This window comes from Haliotis rubra, unplaced genomic scaffold, assembly GCF_003918875.1.
Source record: "Haliotis rubra isolate DU_JTF1 unplaced genomic scaffold, ASM391887v1 Scf54, whole genome shotgun sequence".
NCBI classification, from domain to species: Eukaryota; Metazoa; Mollusca; class Gastropoda; order Lepetellida; family Haliotidae; genus Haliotis; species Haliotis rubra.
In genome coordinates, this window is record NW_025767235.1 from 149050 (window position 1) to 167879 (window position 18830).

Here is an 18830-nt window from a genome sequence, read left to right on the forward strand (position 1 = left end):
CCCTCTACAGGTGGTCGTCTGTCATTGTACTTACCCTCTAAAGGTGGACGTCTGTCATAGTACTTACCCTCTACAGGTGGACGTCTGTCATGGTACTTACCCTCTAAAGGTTGTCGTCTGTCATAGTACTTACCCTCTAAAGGTGGACGTCTGTCATAGTACTTACCCTCTATAGGTGGTTGTCTGTCATAGTACTTACCCTCTAAAGGTGGACGTCTGTCATAGTACTTACCCTCTACAGGTGGACGTCTGTCATAGTACTTACCCTCTACAGGTTGTCGTCTGCCATAGTTCTTACCCTCTACAGGTGGTCGTCTGTCATTGTACTTACCCGCTACAGGTGGTTGTCTGTCATAGTTCTTACCTTCTGTAGGAGGCCATCTGTCATGGTACTTACCCTCTACAAGTGGTTGTCTGTCATAGTACTTACCCTCTACAGGTGGACGTCTGTCATAGTACTTACCCTCTACAGGTTGTCGTCTGTCATTGTACTTACCCTCTACAGGTGGCTTTCTGTCATAGTACTTACCTTCTGTAGGAGGCCATCTGCCATAGTACTTACCCTCTACAAGTGGTTGTCTGTCATAGTACTTACCCTCTACAGGTTGTCGTCTGTCATTGTACTTACTCTCTACAAGTGGTTGTCTGTCATAGTACTTACCCTCTACAGGTGGTTGTGTGTCATAGTACTTACCCTCTATAGGTGGACGTCTGTCATAGTACTTACCCTCTATAGGTGGTTGTCTGTCATAGTACTTATCCTGTACAGGTGGTTGATGGTGATAGTACTTACCCTCAAAAGGTGGCCATCTGCCATAGTACTTACCCTGTACAGGTGGTCCTCAGTCAAAAATAATCATACAAACAAACATTATTGTGACATAATGGCTATATATACAGCTTGTTTAGCTTGACCTGATCAAGTGAATACTAGTGCATTGCGTAACCGTGTCACAACTGGTTGGGTCTGTTATTGTGAAGGGGTGCACCTTTGTCAGATGATTGGAGTAAACGAGTGGACTGATTGATGTGGCCATGTTGAAAATTTGGAAAGCGACTATTGGGACAGAAATATTGCAGTTGAACATGAAATAGAAAAAGTGATAATTGAAGTGTTGTTTTCCGGGACAAGTTCTGTAACGAATCTATGTATGCATGCTTCGCACGAACGCAACAGTAATAACATTCTCTGCACCCCTATTTAATGAAGATAACCCGATCTGTCGTTTGTGCCATTTGACCTTCCGGGTCATGCATATGTAGGGTCTACTCCCATTTGTGAGAACTCCCAGTTGTGAGACTCCCAGTTATGAGACAGTGGAGTAGGTAATTAACAACGAAAACACACCATACTCCCCTGTCTGATAGAATGGATTCACCCTAGCTAATTACTGATTTGCTATGTAACTGAATCTTGTGGAGGTAACTAAATGAAACTTTATAAGATAAATTGATTAACATACTCAGGTAAATGTCTTTAATAATTAAACACTTTGTGTAGGTAACTTCGTGATCAAAGAGAAATTAATTTACCTACTCAGATTTACTCCGTCTCCGAAACTACAAGCTATAGTTTAAGAAATAACTCTGAAATTTACAGTCGAAATGCCCCTTATGCTAAACCCTTTCTACCCGACACAATAAATTTATGGAATGCCCTACCAAATTCCAAAGAGTCATGAAGTCTCAAAGAATTTTAAAACCTAACTACAAAAACCGAAAACAAGATTTTTATTGATCTTAATGATGGCTCTTGTTTTTGTCAAATCGTTCACTGCTGCCTCAGGCTCGGATGTAGCGACCCAAACGCCGATAAGTATAACAGACATTTAATAGACAGTGCATGTTGCTCTTGTAGATATCAACTACCCGTTATAACCTGGATAATATTTTGAACGGAAACAAAGAATTCACTCCTTGTGTACACCAGAAAATAGTTGAATCCGTCCACGATTATATCATCAAGACACAACCTTCATATTTTCACAGGGAAATACTGAAATTAACTCAACAACCTTCTCGTGATTGATTTATATTCCTACAATAGCTTGTTAGACACACACAACTGTAAGTCTCTAATTATGAATACTTAGAAAATAGTTGTATTTGATGTAATCTGTTCTCACAAATGGGAGGACACCATATGTAGAGTAGCTCAGGTCAGCTGAACAAGCTGTAGGTTAAAATAATAGACGTTGCGATATTCTGTCTATATGTATATATATCACAAGACACAAGCCACGTTGACTACACTGGTGCACTCTGACTACACCGACTACAAATGTTGCAGCTAAATATGTGTGGCGCTGTTCTTCTACACTGACTGATGTTTCCTTTGGTCTCGAGCAAAAGAAATCCCACCGCCCTGCTGAATATTAAATGACCAGCTACTATCGTTTTCGAGTTGGCACTGTTCTTAACCTGACACAAAATCTTCTACGTTTCATGCCTCAAGAATGACAGTCGAGGAACGCCTCCGTAAGTCAAAAAGACAAAAAGTGACTTTATATGAATCATAAAGATGGTTTGTCTTTACCTTAAGACGAAGGTCGTCGGCAATAGAATGCGTCGCATCTTTGGCGGGCGTTTCTGTACATCTTCTTTGTTATAGTTTTTTGGGTACAGAATGGTTTTGAAATTATGATGGAATCTTCCTTATAGTTACCTATTTGACACCAATACACTACATACTTATTAGTTTGGACTGGTATAACTAAATAATGTGTTCAGGAGAATGTTATCCGTACAGGTTCAAGTTACCCAAACTTAGCATGTTCCTTGTTCTAATGATTATGAAAGTGTAAATGAAGCAAGAAGGTAAGTGGCGAGGAAGTGGTACGCAGTAAAGGTTGATTAGGGTCTCTGTCGTAAATGTTACATTTTAGGATTTCGAGCATAAATGTCATAACAGAGGGACAGTCATGACAAAAGTCAACACGTCTATGTGGAACCTATTAGAAGGCATGATGGTCGATTCATTTGCATAATTATCCCCTATCTGAATGTAGTTTACTGGGTATTGATCGGTTACACTATCATATAATGGTCATAAATTCATAACCGAACACAAAACCCTGCTACTTGTTTACTGAAAATTATTGTTTAATATTGGTATATCTTAACCATCTTACGATATGGCATCAAGGAAAATACAGTAATATAATTTATTAGAATTATGCTCTTTGAAGAGTAAATATCGCCAATCTTTTTCTCTCTGATCACATCTCGGGAAACTTGTGCCAGAATCCAAAGTCAGGATTTGTGTAAGCAGGGAATCCTTGACCAGAGGTGTCGGTATTTCAAAGAGAATAGAAAAAGAGCATTGACTAACTTCACATCACTGTGGTAATTTGATTCATTTCCTAATGATCTAGGGAAACGTACGGGTTTTTTTATAGCGGTATTCGTACTCAAAGACACTGACTAGCGAATCAATTCTATCTTTATCTCAACACATCTACAAAGCTTCAACTAAATGCCCGTTACACCATCTCTCACTGTCGCGACCTTAACAACGACCCCGCTCGAAGATGTGGCTTAATTCATTATCGCTGTATGGAGCTGATGATGTTCGATGCTGCAAAGTAAGGCAGGAATTCTATTTCTAGTAACTTCAAGATATTTGTATTAACATGCTTTGTCATAGTACTTACCCTCTACCGGTGGTCGTTTGTCATAGTACTTACCCTCTACAGGTGGTCATTTGTCATAGTACTTACCCTCTACAGGTGGTCGTTTGTCATAATACTTACCGTCTACAGGTGATCGTCTGTCATAGTACTTCCCTCCACAGATGGTCGTCTGTCATAATACTTACCGTCTATAGGTGGTCGTCTGTCATAGTACTTACCCTCTACAGTTGATCGTCTGTCATACTACTTACCCTCTAAAGGTGGTCGTCTGTCATAGTACTTCCCTCCACAGATGGTCGTCTGTCATAATACTTACCGTCTATAGGTTGACATCTGTCATAATACTTACCGTCTAAAGGTGGTCGTTTGTCATAATACTTACCGTCTAAAGGTGGACGTCTGTCATAGTACTTACCGTCTAAAGGTGATCGTCTGTCATAGTACTTACCTCCACACATGGTCGTCTGTCATAATACTTACCGTCTAAAGGTGGTCGTTTGTCATAATACTAACCGTCTAAAGGTGGTCCTCTGTCATAATACTTACCGTCTAAAGGTGATCGTCTGTCATAGTACTTACCTCCACACATGGTCGTCTGTCATAATACCTACCCTCTACAGGTGGTCGTTTGGTCAATGATTTGATTTCAGATTTTTAATGTATATTGCCTTTAAACCTGCTACTGGCAATTTGACTCGATTGAGGATGAGATTGCGCTAACACTGAAAGAGGCGTCTGAACTCGGAAATACGTCATTTTGTGAGCAGTTAAAATGTTTGCTGTCATGGCGTCCTGCCAGAGGTTCGAACCTTATATTCGACACGATCATAACCCTTGGTTTGTTTCACCATAGTGATAAACATCCAACACATGTGTAAATTCAGGCTTCTTCCACCATCAGTGGTATGACATGACTGAAACGCTAAATTATAGTTGAAATCTTCGTACTATCTCTAGTGGGGCGAGTGTTTGGTGAGCCAGGAAAAGCGTGGGTGAGTCAGGAAAAGTGTGGGTGAGACAGAAATAGTGTGGGTGAGTAAGGAAGAGCGTGGGTGAGTCAAGAAGAGTGTGGGTGAGCCAGGAAGAGTGTGAGTGAGTCAGGAAGAGTGTGGGTGAACCAGGAAGAGTGTGAGTGAGTCAGGAAGAGCGTTGGTCAATCAGTCCGAGTATGGGTGAGTCAGTTCGATTGAAAGCGAGTGTGGTTGAATCAGGAAGAGTATGGGTGAGTCACCCCGATTATCGGTGTGTCAAGAAGTGAGTGGGTGAGTCAGGAAGAGCGTGGTTGTATCAGGCAGAGTGAGGTTGAGTCTTGATGTCATGTTACGGAAACGTGGGATGAGAAACATTTCAGTAATGAAGCAATTACATTGTGACCTAAATGGGATGAATCCTGTCCGCGGAGCTTCTTAAACAAGGACTATCTTCTCACTAAATGATTTAGTCCTTTACAGTGAAGGCTATCGCACACGACCTCTTGCTGGAGTGATGATCAGACATACGTAAGTTTCGTAAGGTTTGTAAAAGGTTTTGCAGGATCATGGAGGACTCTAAGCTTAAGTATCTGATGTATTCCCAGCGAATGACAATCTGACTGCAGAAGCTCTAAAGTTCTTTGCCACACTTCGAGCTTTTTAATGGGTAAATCTCTGTCAGCATAATGCTATTATACTGGCGGATTCCATGCAAGCGAGTCAGTTAAAGCTGGATCAAGAGGAGATATAGTCAATGAAATATTGCCTTCTAGACCTACAACAATAGGGATCAATTCAAGATCATAGCTAAAATTCTAATTTGAGGTGTCAAGGAGACGTTTCCTAAACAGGCTAAGTCGTCCGTAATATACACGTCTCATTGATATCTTAGTGGTTCGTCCTTTTATAAGAGGATAGTTTGTAATAAAAGAATATTTGTGGCTCGCCTAAAGTGATTTTCACTCGACAAATTTTCAATCTGCAGATTATTTTTATCGTTTAAAACTATTATAGGTAAGTGTAACTTACTTCATAGCATTTACCTGGGCAAGACAAAATAAGGAAAACGCTTAAAAGGTGCAGTTTTAGAAACACGTTAAATTTGTTCTCAAAGTTCCGAGAATCAAAAATCGTTGAAATCCACAAGAGCACATTTGGAATTTGTTCCAAGAAATTACAACATAATCAAAATTACAAATATATGTTATCTGTGTCATGCCCATTTAAGATTATTATCGATTATGAATCTAAGAACTTCGCTCGGATCGTTTATTGATCCGCTCTGTAAAGCTCTCAGCTGTTTTATCAATGCTTTGAGCAGGATAGTTACTATTTTCTTTTCTTTTTTGTCTTGATTTGATTGATAAGCTTGATTTCTTTTCTTCCTTTTTTTCCTTTTTCAATGTGCTCCGATCGCACAATTTCTATAGACAGCGAGGTGGAATCGGACTTACTGTATATCTGCTAGAAACATAAAAGGCAGCTGTTTAACATATGCAATTAGACATTTAAATGTGTGTCAGTTTTAATAAGCATAGTCAGCGAGAACACATATCACACATGTTTTTCATAAATGGAATGGTTTTTTTCCTTATAATGGATCAATATACAGTATAAACCTGATAAGTAAAATTTCAAGGGACTCGCCAAAATTGTTTACTTATCAGGTATTTTACTTATCTAAACTTATCAAAACCAGGAAATGACAGCAGAACAACAGACAACATTTGTAAGTAATATGACATGTTTTATTCCCTAACATTTCATTGCGTTAAGTAATACATTTATAATACAAAGTAATAAAAATCAAACATAATGAAACAAAATATTTTAGCCTAACAGTCTAACATTTTACTCCACAAAAGATGTCATGAGGGATTGTCTCTTTGTGAAACATTTCTTCATTTCCTTTTCTGTTACATAGTTGGCCACCATGTTGTATCCTGTCATTACACTGTCTCCATCGTCTTGTGATATCACATAACGCCTGACGATTTCTAGGGCTGCTGTTGTGGCATCAAGAGTAGGTGGTAGAGGAGGGGGCACATCGTCTTCATCTTCGTCGTCACTGAGAAGCTGGGTCCTGGTCCTGGAATCAATAATGTTCTGGACGATGTCTTGCTCACTGGCAGGGCAGCTGGTTACTAAGTCATCATCTACACTGGCATACTGCGCAAGAGTGATGTTGTTAACAACTAGGGTGGCAAGGGGCACATCATCCTCAGGGTCGCTGTCATCATCGTCTTGGGTGTTGGTCTGGTCTGAGATCTTGAAGCCTGCATGCAAGTAGCACTTGTTGATTGTCTGGGGTTGGACGCAGTCCCAAGCCTGTCGTAAATGCTGCATGGCATCAAGGACTGTTATGCTTACAGACTCCTTCTTGTCAATGGCCTTGATGAACTTGGTCATCAGCTGCTTTCTGTAGTGGACCTTTAAGTTGTTGATGACGCCTTGGTCCATCGGCTGAGTCTTGGATGTTGTGTTTGGAGGCAAAAACACAAGTCTGATGGCCTTCAGATTGTCTACATCAGGATGGGCTGGACAGTTGTCAACAATAAGCACAATTCGTCGCCGCTTCCTGTGCATTTTTTCGTCCAACTTAAGTAGCCAATCTTGGAACGTTTGATGTCATCCACGCATTTTTATTTGCAGTGTACTCTGTGGGAAGAGACATAACATTCTTGAAACAGTGAGGATTCATTGCTTTGCCTATTACAAGAAGTGGAAGTTTTTCTGTGCCTGTCATATTGGCTGCGACCATGCATGTCAACCTTTCTTTGCTACGTTTTCCACCGTGACAATGAGTGCCTTTAAAGTCCAAAGTTTTGTCAGGCAACATTTTATAGAAGATCCCAGTCTCATCTGCATTAAAAATGTCATTGTCATCATATTCTTTAAGCAGAGAATAAAGAGTTTTGTGCCAAGTTTTCATGCTGTCAGATTCTAAATCAACAGAATTTTCTTCACCACAAACTTATAAGAAATTAAAAATGGTGTGGAGAGTTGCCAGCGGCTAATTTGATAGAACTAAACTGATTTTGAAACGGAACGCTTCATCTTGAGTTTAGAAGAATGAAATGTATATCCAGTTGGTACCAGATGAAAGAGGAGTCGATACATGCAACACTTTCAGAAATAATTTCAATATTTTTTTCTTCATTGATAGGTTTACATTAGACCAAAGTTTAATTACTGTCAACAAGAGCACGTATTTTCCCAAATTTCCAAAAAAAGATCAATTTCCACATATATTGAATGCATGCAGCTGTCCAATATTTTATTCCCCGGTTTGAAAAACGGGGGAATTAGTGTTCAGCATGTCCGTCCGTCGATGCAGAACTCCTAAACTGTCAACTATTTCCTGTTGAAACTCACGATACACACATTAGTCTGATTTTTCATTTCGTGTTTGTATTTGCTTTCATGACGACAAGTATTCTATGAAAATGAGATTAGTATTTTTTTCAAAAACTCAAACACCGTTGAATATATCTTGTTTAACTTGATGTACAGATCGGTTTCAGGTTACACAAAATCAAATGTTTTCCCATAGACCTCAATAGTAACGTTATATGTTCTTAAAAATAACCAGGACGCTTCAAGTCATTACATGTACATATGGCCTTAGAGCTGCAATTAAAAGACAATTTGTTGACCAGGTTAATCAATTCCTTTTCCAAGTACAGGAAGCTGAAGATGCCAACCCTAGTTCCGCACCAAATGTCACCTACTCGAAAATATATGTGCACACATTAAACATAAGTCATCGTGTTTAAAAAAGGCAGCACTAGATATTAAAAAATGAGGTCAGTTTTAATTACTGGGTGGGAGTACATTTAAAACACATAAATATTTTATACAATATCATCCAATCACATCTGTCACATGCCTTCATCCGAACTGAAGTTTACTTACGAGTAGGGAGCAACTGATTTTTATTTAGTGCTGTAGAACCTTCATGGTATAAACGTGTCTTTTGATGCTTTTTATCTTTTTTATTTATTTTTTTATTTTAATTCAGTTGCTTTTGTTTTATATTGTTTCCATGAAGACAAATTGGACTTCACTGAAAATGAGGGCAGTGCCCTTTTCAGAAAAAGTCCAAAACCGTTGCATCTCTAGTTGCATCACCTGTGTAGAGATGGGCCTGGTGGTGAACTGGTGCCGTTCATTTTTGGGGATTTGGAAAAGTACTTAAGGCATTATTTTTCTCCTCACTGAACTGCAGATATCAAATAATAATGAAACAAAAATGGGGTATAAGAAGCCATACTTTATTTATATATTGAACCAGAACAAGGTGATATCTTGTCTCCTCAAGACTCTTCTTGTTTAATTGTGGATATGATGTCTGGTATGAAAACCTACCCATCTGTGTGTGGTTCCTTGACCAACGGTTCTATGGTGATGCAGTAGGCGTTAGTTATTATCTGTATTTGCCGTCGTATCTGTTAAATATTTTATGATTGCTGCAGTAATAATTTGGAAGCCTACAAGTATCGGTAATAGTATGTGATATTGATAGGTCGTCCTGACATGTCATGTGGGAGAAAAATATCTTCGACTCAATTATAGATAAAACGGATTACGTATTTGCCATAAACCTGGAAGTAATCTATTACATACCGTTTGTTTATTTCAATGTGAGGGACTGAACCCTTTCCACGATCACAGGATCTCTCACGAGTGTACTATAGATCTCTCACGAGTGTACTATAGATGAGCATTTGTTTTTCAATTTCTATACAATGGTGATAATAACAGCCTTTCATTGAATTTGAACGATGAATAACCTCAACATTGGATCGAACCATTAGATTAAAATCAATCTGCTAGTCAGTAATGTTTGTTTCGTTATTACGAATTGATTTTGTGTTTTATTGCTATATTGCAGAGCGTCATATTTCACGTGGAGCCACACCCGACCTATCCATGGTTCACCCAGTGTGTCACCTTTAACTTCTTTCCCTCGCCAGTGCACGAGCTGGCCTACAACCTGTTCAGCGTGGTCACCGTCTACGTCCTCCCGCTCCTCGTCATCACGACGTCATATTCCTTGATTCTTTGTAAAATATCAAAAAATGCACGCTCCAAAGGTTTGTTATCAATCTTTTTCTTTGTTATTTTAGTAATATAAGTAATACTGATTCATCGTAGTGTAGATATGATCGTTGCACATGCATTACACTACGTCATGCAAGTCTGACCTGTAGTAGTTTATACCAGTACTTTTAAAGGTATATTGCCAATGAAACCAACAAATAGACGACAGCAGGTTGAATAGATTCAGAAACCTTCTAGTTAAAGAACACCGAGAACACTTTGCACCTCCTAGTAGAGGGAATACCTTGCACTTCCAAAAAGACGGACATCTTTGAGCTTCCCAGTAGAACACCCTTGTCCCGTCTAGTGGAGATACTAGCGCCTTGAGCATGCACTAGTTGTCTGGATATGTGCGCTATATAAATATCCTATAATAATAATAATAATAATAATAGTGGAATGGCGTCTTAGTACCTTCTAGTAGAAGGTGTACTTCCTAGCAGGACAGCCTTGCAATTCCCAGTAGAACACCCTTGTCCTGTCTAGAACGGATGGAGACGGCACATCACAGGTTAATGAATAAATAACTTTGTCTGGGAACGTGCTTCTCGAACACCTGGCTGTCCCTTTCTCTGCACTCCTCCCTCGTAACAAACAGTGAACTGTGTCAATATTTTAATGATAGTTTGTTAAACAACTTTATTATTTTAGGACAACATTCTGCAAAAACCTCACAGAGTGGGTATGATGTTTTGATTATGATCAGCGTTTCATTGAGTATGTTATGTTTATTAGTTTTCGAGTTAGATTGCAATTCATGAGCCAAACGGACTATAGTGGAACTTGTACTTCCTAGCAGGACAGCCTTGCAGTTCCCAATAGAACACCCTTGTCCCGTCTAGTGGAAGGGCGTCTTATTACCTTCCAGTAGAACGTGTATTTCCTAGCAGGACATCCTTGCAATTCCCATTAAGCCTTGTGTCTCCTACTAGAAAGAAACCATTGTATCGCTAAGCAGAGTGACATCGTTTCACCACTATTAGAATGACACGACTATACCGCCTAGCAGAGTGACATCGTTTCGTAACAATTAGAATGGCACGACTATACCGCCTAGCAGAGTGACATCGTTTCACCACTATTAGAATGGCATGACTATACCGCCTAGCAGAGTGACATCGTTTCACCACTATTAGAATGGCACGACTATACCGCCTAGCAGAGTGACATCGTTTCACCACTATTAGAATGGCACGACTATACCGCCTAGCAGAGTGACATCGTTTCACCACTATTAGAATGGCACGACTATACCGCCTAGCAGAGTGACATCGTTTCACCACAATTAGAATGGCAAGACTATACCGCCTTGCAGAGTGACATCGTTTCACCACTATTAGAATGGCACGACTATACCGCCTAGCAGAGTGACATCGTTTCACCACTATTAGAATGGCAAGACTATACCGCCTAGCAGAGTGACATCGTTTCACCACTATTAGAATGGCACGACTATACCGCCTAGCAGAGTGACATCGTTTCACCACTATTAGAATGGCACGACTTTACCGCCTAGCAGAGTGACATCGTTTCACCACTATTAGAATGGCATGACTATACCGCCTAGCAGAGTGACATCGTTTCACCACTATTAGAATGGCACGACTATACCGCCTAGCAGAGTGACATCGTTTCACCACTATTAGAATGGCACGACTATACCGCCTAGCAGAGTGACATCGTTTCACCACTATTAGAATGGCACGACTATACCGCCTAGCAGAGTGACATCGTTTCACCACTATTAGAATGGCACGACTATACCGCCTAGCAGAGTGACATCGTTTCACCACTATTAGAATGGCATGACTATACCGCCTAGCAGAGTGACATCGTTTCACCACTTTTAGAATGGCACGACTATACCGCCTAGCAGAGTGGCAGCGTTTCACCACCAGTTGAAGGATACCTTTGTCCTTCCCAGGACGTAGTAGTGGGTGGATATCTTTGTATCACTTAGAAAAATGACATTCTAGTATCTTTTGCTAGAAAGGCTTCCCATCCCCTAAGCATATGTTACTCATCTTACGTCTTAAGATGGTCAGCATGGCTTTCATTCTCATTTCAATGCTCGACTAGTTCATTACTGTTCAGAGGGTGGTTAAGCCCAAACCACTCTTCCTTAAGGTGATAACACCAGTACAAACATAACAAGTGGTGGCAGTAAGGTGCAAAAACAGGTCTTGGTCACTGTCAAAACCAGTTGTAGCGTTTTACGCATTAATATCGCCCCCGATGGTTCATGTGTTTTTTTATGGTTCATCAAGAGATTTATGAAACAATATTATGCACGGTTTTGCTAATTAATCAAGTTCCCATCGATCACTGACATAAGTACACGTTTCTCTCTGCTTCATGTAGCCACATGATGGAAATTGCCTTCGATAAATTTGATCGCATTTAGTTCCAAATGAATGAAACTCATATTTCCGCCTGAAGAATTCACCAAAGTTAATAATCTCCATCTGCCAATGACCTGAGGGTTATTATTGTCCTTAATGAGATTTATATATGTGCCATTACCGACACTGAGCACTCCATCAGCTCAATAATCTATGTGAAATTATCTGGAGAGTGTCAGTTACTGACGTCATAGTGGGGCTCTCCATCAGCTCAATATTTTATGTGACGTGATCTAGAGAGCGTCAGTTACTGACGTCATAGTGGGGCTCTCCATCGGCTCAAAAATCTATGTGACGTGCTCCAGAGAGCGTCAGTTACTGAGGTCATAGTGGGGCTCTCCATCAGCTCAATAATCTATGTGACGTTATCTAGAGAGCGTCAGTTACTGACGTCATAGTCATAGTGGGGCTCTCCATCAGCTCAATAATCTATGTGACGTTATCTAGAGAGCGTCAGTTACTGACGTCATAGTTGGGCTCTCCATCAGCTCAATAATCTATGTGACGTGATCTAGAGAGCGTCAGTTACTGACGTCATAGTGGGGTTCTCCGTCACCTCAACAATCTATGTGACGTGATCTAGAGAGCGTCAGTTACTGACGTCATAGTGGGGCTCTCCATCAGCTCAATAATCTATGTGACGTGATCTAGAGAGCGTCAGTTACTGACGTCATAGTTGGGCTCTCCGTCACCTCAACAATCTATGTGACGTTATCTAGAGAGCGTCAGTTACTGACGTCATAGTGGGGCTCTCCATCAGCTCAATAATCTATGTGACGTTATCTATAGAGCGTCAGTTACTGACGTCATAGCAGGGCTCTTCATCACCTCAATATTCTATGTGACGTTATCTAGAGAGCTTCAGTTACTGACGTCATAATGGGGCTCTCCATCAGCTCAATAATCTATGTGAGGTTATCTAGAGAGCGTCAGTTACTGACGTCATAGCAGGGCTCTTCATCACCTCAATATTCTATGTGACGAGGGCGGTGGGGTAGCCTAGTGGTTAAAGCGTTGGCTCGTCACGCCGAAGACCCGGGTTCGATTCCCCACATGGGCACACTGTGTTAAGCCCATTTCTGGTGTCCCCCGCCGTGATATTGCTGGAATATTGCTAAAAGCGGCGTAAAACTAAACTCAGTCAGTCAGTCTATGTGACGATATCTAGAGAGCTTCAGTTACTGACGTCATAGTGGGGCTCTCCATCAGCTCAATAATCTATGTGACGTTATCTATAGAGCTTCAGTTACTGACGTCATAGCAGGGCTCTCCATCACCTCAATATTCTATGTGAGGTTATCTAGAGAGCTTCAGTTACTGACGTCATAGTTGGGCTCTCTATCAGCTCAATAATCTACGTGACGTGATCTAGAGAGCGTCAGTTACTGACGTCATAGTTGGGCTCTCCATCAGCTCAACAATCTATGTGACGTTATCTAGAGAGCGTCAGTTACTAACGTCATAGTTGGGCTCTCCATCAGCTCTTTTAATAATCTATTTGAGGTTTTCTAGAGACTCTCCATGAAACTGTGCTACAACATGTGTGACCCACCCTACTGCATATCAGTGTATCACTGTTCAAGTTCTGTTTGTCTGCTTCGTCGCCTGTACCAAGTCACAAAAAACTATTTTCGAGAAATTCGATCTTGAAGTTTAGGACAACAGTATCTTCTAAACCAATCAATCGAATTCTTGGGAATTTTTCACATGCATGTGGCATGTCAAACAATATCAGAAAATGGCAAATTATATGCTCAATCTATTGAAATAAATAAGAAATTCACGAAATATGATTGGAGAGAGTTCTAAGTGTAAGAAACACAGATAAAACTCAGTCTTATCATTATTATATGGATATTTGATAGTTATTTCTTTTTTACCAGGTTGTATTTTTTCGTTTAGACTTTTTTCAGTTTCATAAGGACTATATTTAATTAAATAAAGCAGAAATAAAGCAGAGTTAAAATGTTCCATTTCCATGATGAAAATCACTTCAAAATTGGTAAATCTCAATGTCGCGTGATTAAATTGTGCTTGCTCATTGGTCAATTGACAACTTAGAACACTCGAAAACTAACAACATGGAGATAGAACAAAGTTTGTGTTTGAAAACCACTTTCAAAGCTAGATAGCACTGTAAAACGTTGCTAGAGTAATAGATTATGCTCTAAAACCTACCCCGAGCATACTGACTCTACTTTTGTCAAAAGTGGACTTAGAACACTCTGGTTTCCAGGCGACAGTTTGTCTCTAACCTCCATCACAAATGTACTTATTGGCCCGCCTTCAACAAGATGGTTAATGTTCCCGCCCCGTGTAAACTGACTGATCCTCCCGTGCAGATCCGGGTTAGAATTGGTCTTCAGTAACCCATGCTTGTCGTAAGAGGCGACTAACGGGATCGGGTGGTCAGGCTCGCTGACTTGGTTTGACACATGTCATCGTATCCCAATTGCGTAGATCGATTCTCATGGTGTTGATCACTGGATTGTCTGGTCCAGATTGGATTATTTACAGACCGCCGCCATATAGCTGTAATATTCGTGAGTGCGGTGTAAAACTAAAATCACTCACTCACTCTTCTTCATTCTTCTTGATCTTTTTGTTCTTGTTGTTGTTTTATTATCATTATAATTATTTATGGGTAAAAAGCAAAATGGTAATGACAGTTACATTAATGGATCACTGACCACACGATGTCCTGGCGGAAAGTGTAAAGTGGGTCCTGTTCCACGGAAGCTATCCTCCACTCAAACAATGTCCATTGTAACTGTCAGTGCAAACGAGTCAAATACAGGATAGCTGCCACAATACCGGGAAACCTGATCTCTGAATATCGGAATCCTGCAAGATAATCCTGTCAATGTGCTGCTGCTCGTGAAACGTCGCTCCACGATGTATGGGGGCTAACATTTGGTTGCAGTCACTATTCTAAATGACTTTGGCATTTCGTCGAACACTGATAGTACTTTTGTTAAGTCTTGTTATGATATATTCAGATGAGAACGCTGTCTGAGCACAATGCTAATATTGGCGAAACCAACCAGCACCAGCTGGGGCAGATGGTCGGACTGGAAGGCGTCGCTTTGATTTTTTAACAATTTGAAATATTTAAATGGAATAGGTATATCATTGAGGCAATTTTATAAGAAGACATAAAAGAGGTAGTCAATTGTGATAAAAATGTAAAAATGCTTACCTAATGGTCGGACCGGACCAGGAAGAGACGGAACAAATTATTTCGCTCACTGCAACTTACTCAACTATTTGTTATCATCAACAACAGGTACATACTGGATACCGTACTTCCAATAGCAATCACAAGCACCGTCAGTGTGCCCATACATGTGTAAGTAAAGTACGGAAAGAAAATCGCTATTGAGAGTCAACGATTCGGGAGGTGTCCCAGCACGGATATGTCAGGGTACAATATTACAAGAAAGAAGAGGGATGTGATTTTCAAGATCTATACAGAGTTCTTCAAATCTTCTAAGGAAATATGTATTGTAATGTCTTCTAAACATTGTCTTCAGTGACACTACTATCAGTTACATTAATTCAGGAAGTCTCTTCCTGGTCGGTAATTCTAGTCGGCCTGTATGGGGAATTATATGGAAAAGAGACTATTACACGAGTATGTTTTGGTACCGTAATCAGAAAAATATGGAAACCATAAGAACATCTGCGTGTTCATGGCGAGCACAGCAAATACTTTCCATTCCTAATATATGATATATCCCAATCTCTTCATCATATATAGGGGCGGTGGGGTAGCCTAGTGGTTAAAGCGTTCGCTCGTCACGCCGAAGACCCGGGTTCGATTCCCCACATGTGTACAATATGCGAAGCCCATTTCTGGTGTCCCCCGCCGTGATATTGCTGGAATATTGCTAAAAGCGGCGTAAAACTAAACTCACTCACTCACTCATCATAATATAATGTCGTGCCTCAGGTAATCGAAGTTTGAGACATAGTTATATGGTGTTTGGGCTAGCTAGGGTGTAGCTATTGTATTATTCTGTCTGTTTACAACATCACGATATGTATTTCCATCAGAATATATCCTTCTGCCTGGGTTCCATTACTTTTACCTGCCTCTTATTCGAGACAGATATTTTTGCCTGGACTCGAACAATTTCTGCATGTGTCATTTGATTTTTTTGTCGGAACACGATGTATTCCGGAACCATTCTCATTGGACACGATATCTGTAGCTCTGAATCGGGTATATTCCTGGTTCAGTCTCACTGCTGGTGAATACGATATTTCTCTGCCTCAATACGATAACACCCAGCAATCATTTCCCAGAATGTGCTTTCTAATATTTGTTCGACTGGAGTTTCGTGATCATTTTTCCGGATATAGCCTCTGTCTGCGTGGTCAGTACTTCCCTCTGCTTCACACTTCAAATTCAAAAACTCAGAGGATAGCGATTCTATTATGAACGAGTACGATTTGATATCGCTTCGACAACTTTTCATCCTCATAGCAACAAGAACACATTTTAATAACTGCGAGCTACTCAAATTAATTACGTCAAGGTTTTATCAAAGAGCGAATTTGTTAAACATATTCGAGTTGATCTAAACACTTATAAAAAGATTGAAAATATACTGTGCCACTTCCAGATTAAACAGCGAAAGATGATGCTGAGATGAAAGGATGGCGTATTGATGCACTGACTATGATTTAGCTGTTGGCTCCAGTCCAATCACATAACGACACCGCAACAAGTACGCTGTGACTCCAGTGAAAAACACAGGAACACACAAAAACATTTAAACCAATTACGACTGGTTTATTTAGGTTCCGAATCGAAAATCAAAGACCAACGTGTACGCCGCAGCATCGATTAACTGATAATGAAAACAGTCAATCTCAATAAAATAGATGGAGTAATCTTGTTATCGAAAAAAGTCGAAAAGAATTATTAAAACGACTTCTGACAACAGTTGTTTGACAAATATATTAATAGTGAGAAAGAATCCTAAAAGAACTGTAAACTCAAGGCTACTCCAGATTTCCTATTCATCTTCAAACATTCGGAAACACGTAAACAACTTAGAATGTAAATGACAAGCGAAGATGGTCTCCTAGGATTTGATGCAGTAACTATACACGAGCACAATCTGCTGATGATACATCGGATGGTCTGTTCGATTGAGGCGCCCTGTGTATGTGGTACTTGCAATTTGGGATTGTTTCGCAGAAACATGTGAGACATGTTCTCCGTAATATACATGTGATATTTGATCTCTTCAAAACCACCCCAAACTTTGTTTCTTAAGTGGGGCGGCTGGGTAGCCCAGTGGTTAAAGTGTTCGCTCGTCACGCAAAACACCTGGGTTCGACTCCTCACATGAGTACAATGTGTGAAGCTCATTTCTGGTGTCCCCTGCCGTAATATTGTAGGAATATTGCTAACAAATAGTGGCAAAAAACTATACTCACTCTTTACGTGTTTCTCTTTACAAGTACACAGCAAAAATATACACATAAGCTTTCAGTTTCAAATTCCTTTTGGATGCGTGCTTTAGTGACACTTGATTGCCTGATCTCCATCAGTGGGTAGTCAAGTTATTCTCGATAGCGTGCAGACTGACATCATTTGACAGGCGGATCATGTGCGACTTGATGCAAACACTCACTTTCTTGATAAGGGCATCGGGATCATCTGGTGTCATCACTGATTTTCAGTATTCCAGTCGGTTACAATTACCAATATGTGTTGTTTTACTCCCAGTTGAATCGTTTTCCACAGACATTCGACACTGATTATCCTCTGACGTCGACGTTATCAGTTTCCTGAACAAAAACGTGATTCTTGGTTTTCGTAATACTAATTTGATACTACAATGCACAATACCTTTTAAAGAGTGGTCAACTGTAAGATATGTTATACTTGGAATTAAGGTTCTTGAAAGGCATTTAGATGGTGAACGAACATGAATCCGTCACACCTTTTTATGGATAACTACTCCTTTATATTCTTTACCACGACGTTTCAAAGTTCTTGCTCCTTCATAAGGCGCATGTTGGTAAGTGCACAGAGTTAATATATATAGATAAAACATGTTCACACAACGCAAGGTGGCAGAATGTACAAAGATAACAATATAATCACGAACGTTAGATATGATTAGTGTACAAAGTTAACAATGTGAAGACGAAGCGAGATTAACGGTATAACAATGATTATGGCTCAATGGTGTATTTTAATGGGAATGTTTAATCCCAAATATGACCTATGTTATAAATGTGATACTGGTTCTCTTGGATAAGCATGGGGGTTTCTACGGACACATGTAATGCTCGGCCCTTGTGCCGCGTCCAGCAATGTTCACAATGCGCCAGGATCCTGTGTCCGGCTGACTTTAATTGTTGGTGTAAAATGTCCACAATCTGAGACACTGCACCGCCTACACGCCGGGATATCAGTGAAATACTGATCACTCTAGCCCCCTCGCTCACGACAGAGACACGAAGGCTAAATTAAGTCATTTTAATGGTCTGTGTAGTGCCTAATAACAAACCACGACAATGTCATCAATTTAAACAAGAAACAAATTTCATTAAAAACACCAAAAGTACTATCAATGACGTTAAGAGGCTGGTCAACCTATGTACACGGGATCAAAGGTGAGCTTTCAATTACTCACTATCGCCAAGAATAGGCTCGTTTCCTACATACGTGGGAGGGAAAGCGAGTCGAAATTACTCTC

General features: G+C 40.2%; 1 protein-coding gene across 1 annotated transcript in view; it reads left to right on the forward strand.

Annotated features, from left to right (window-relative positions):
• Window positions 1-18830, forward strand: part of LOC124253406 (adipokinetic hormone/corazonin-related peptide receptor variant I-like) — a 53682-nt gene that overhangs the window by 29494 nt on the left and 5358 nt on the right. The window contains exon 2 of the mRNA XM_046687166.1: window positions 9498-9699. Within this exon, the coding sequence (XP_046543122.1) occupies window positions 9498-9699 (202 nt within the window). The remainder of the gene's footprint in view (window positions 1-9497; window positions 9700-18830) is intronic.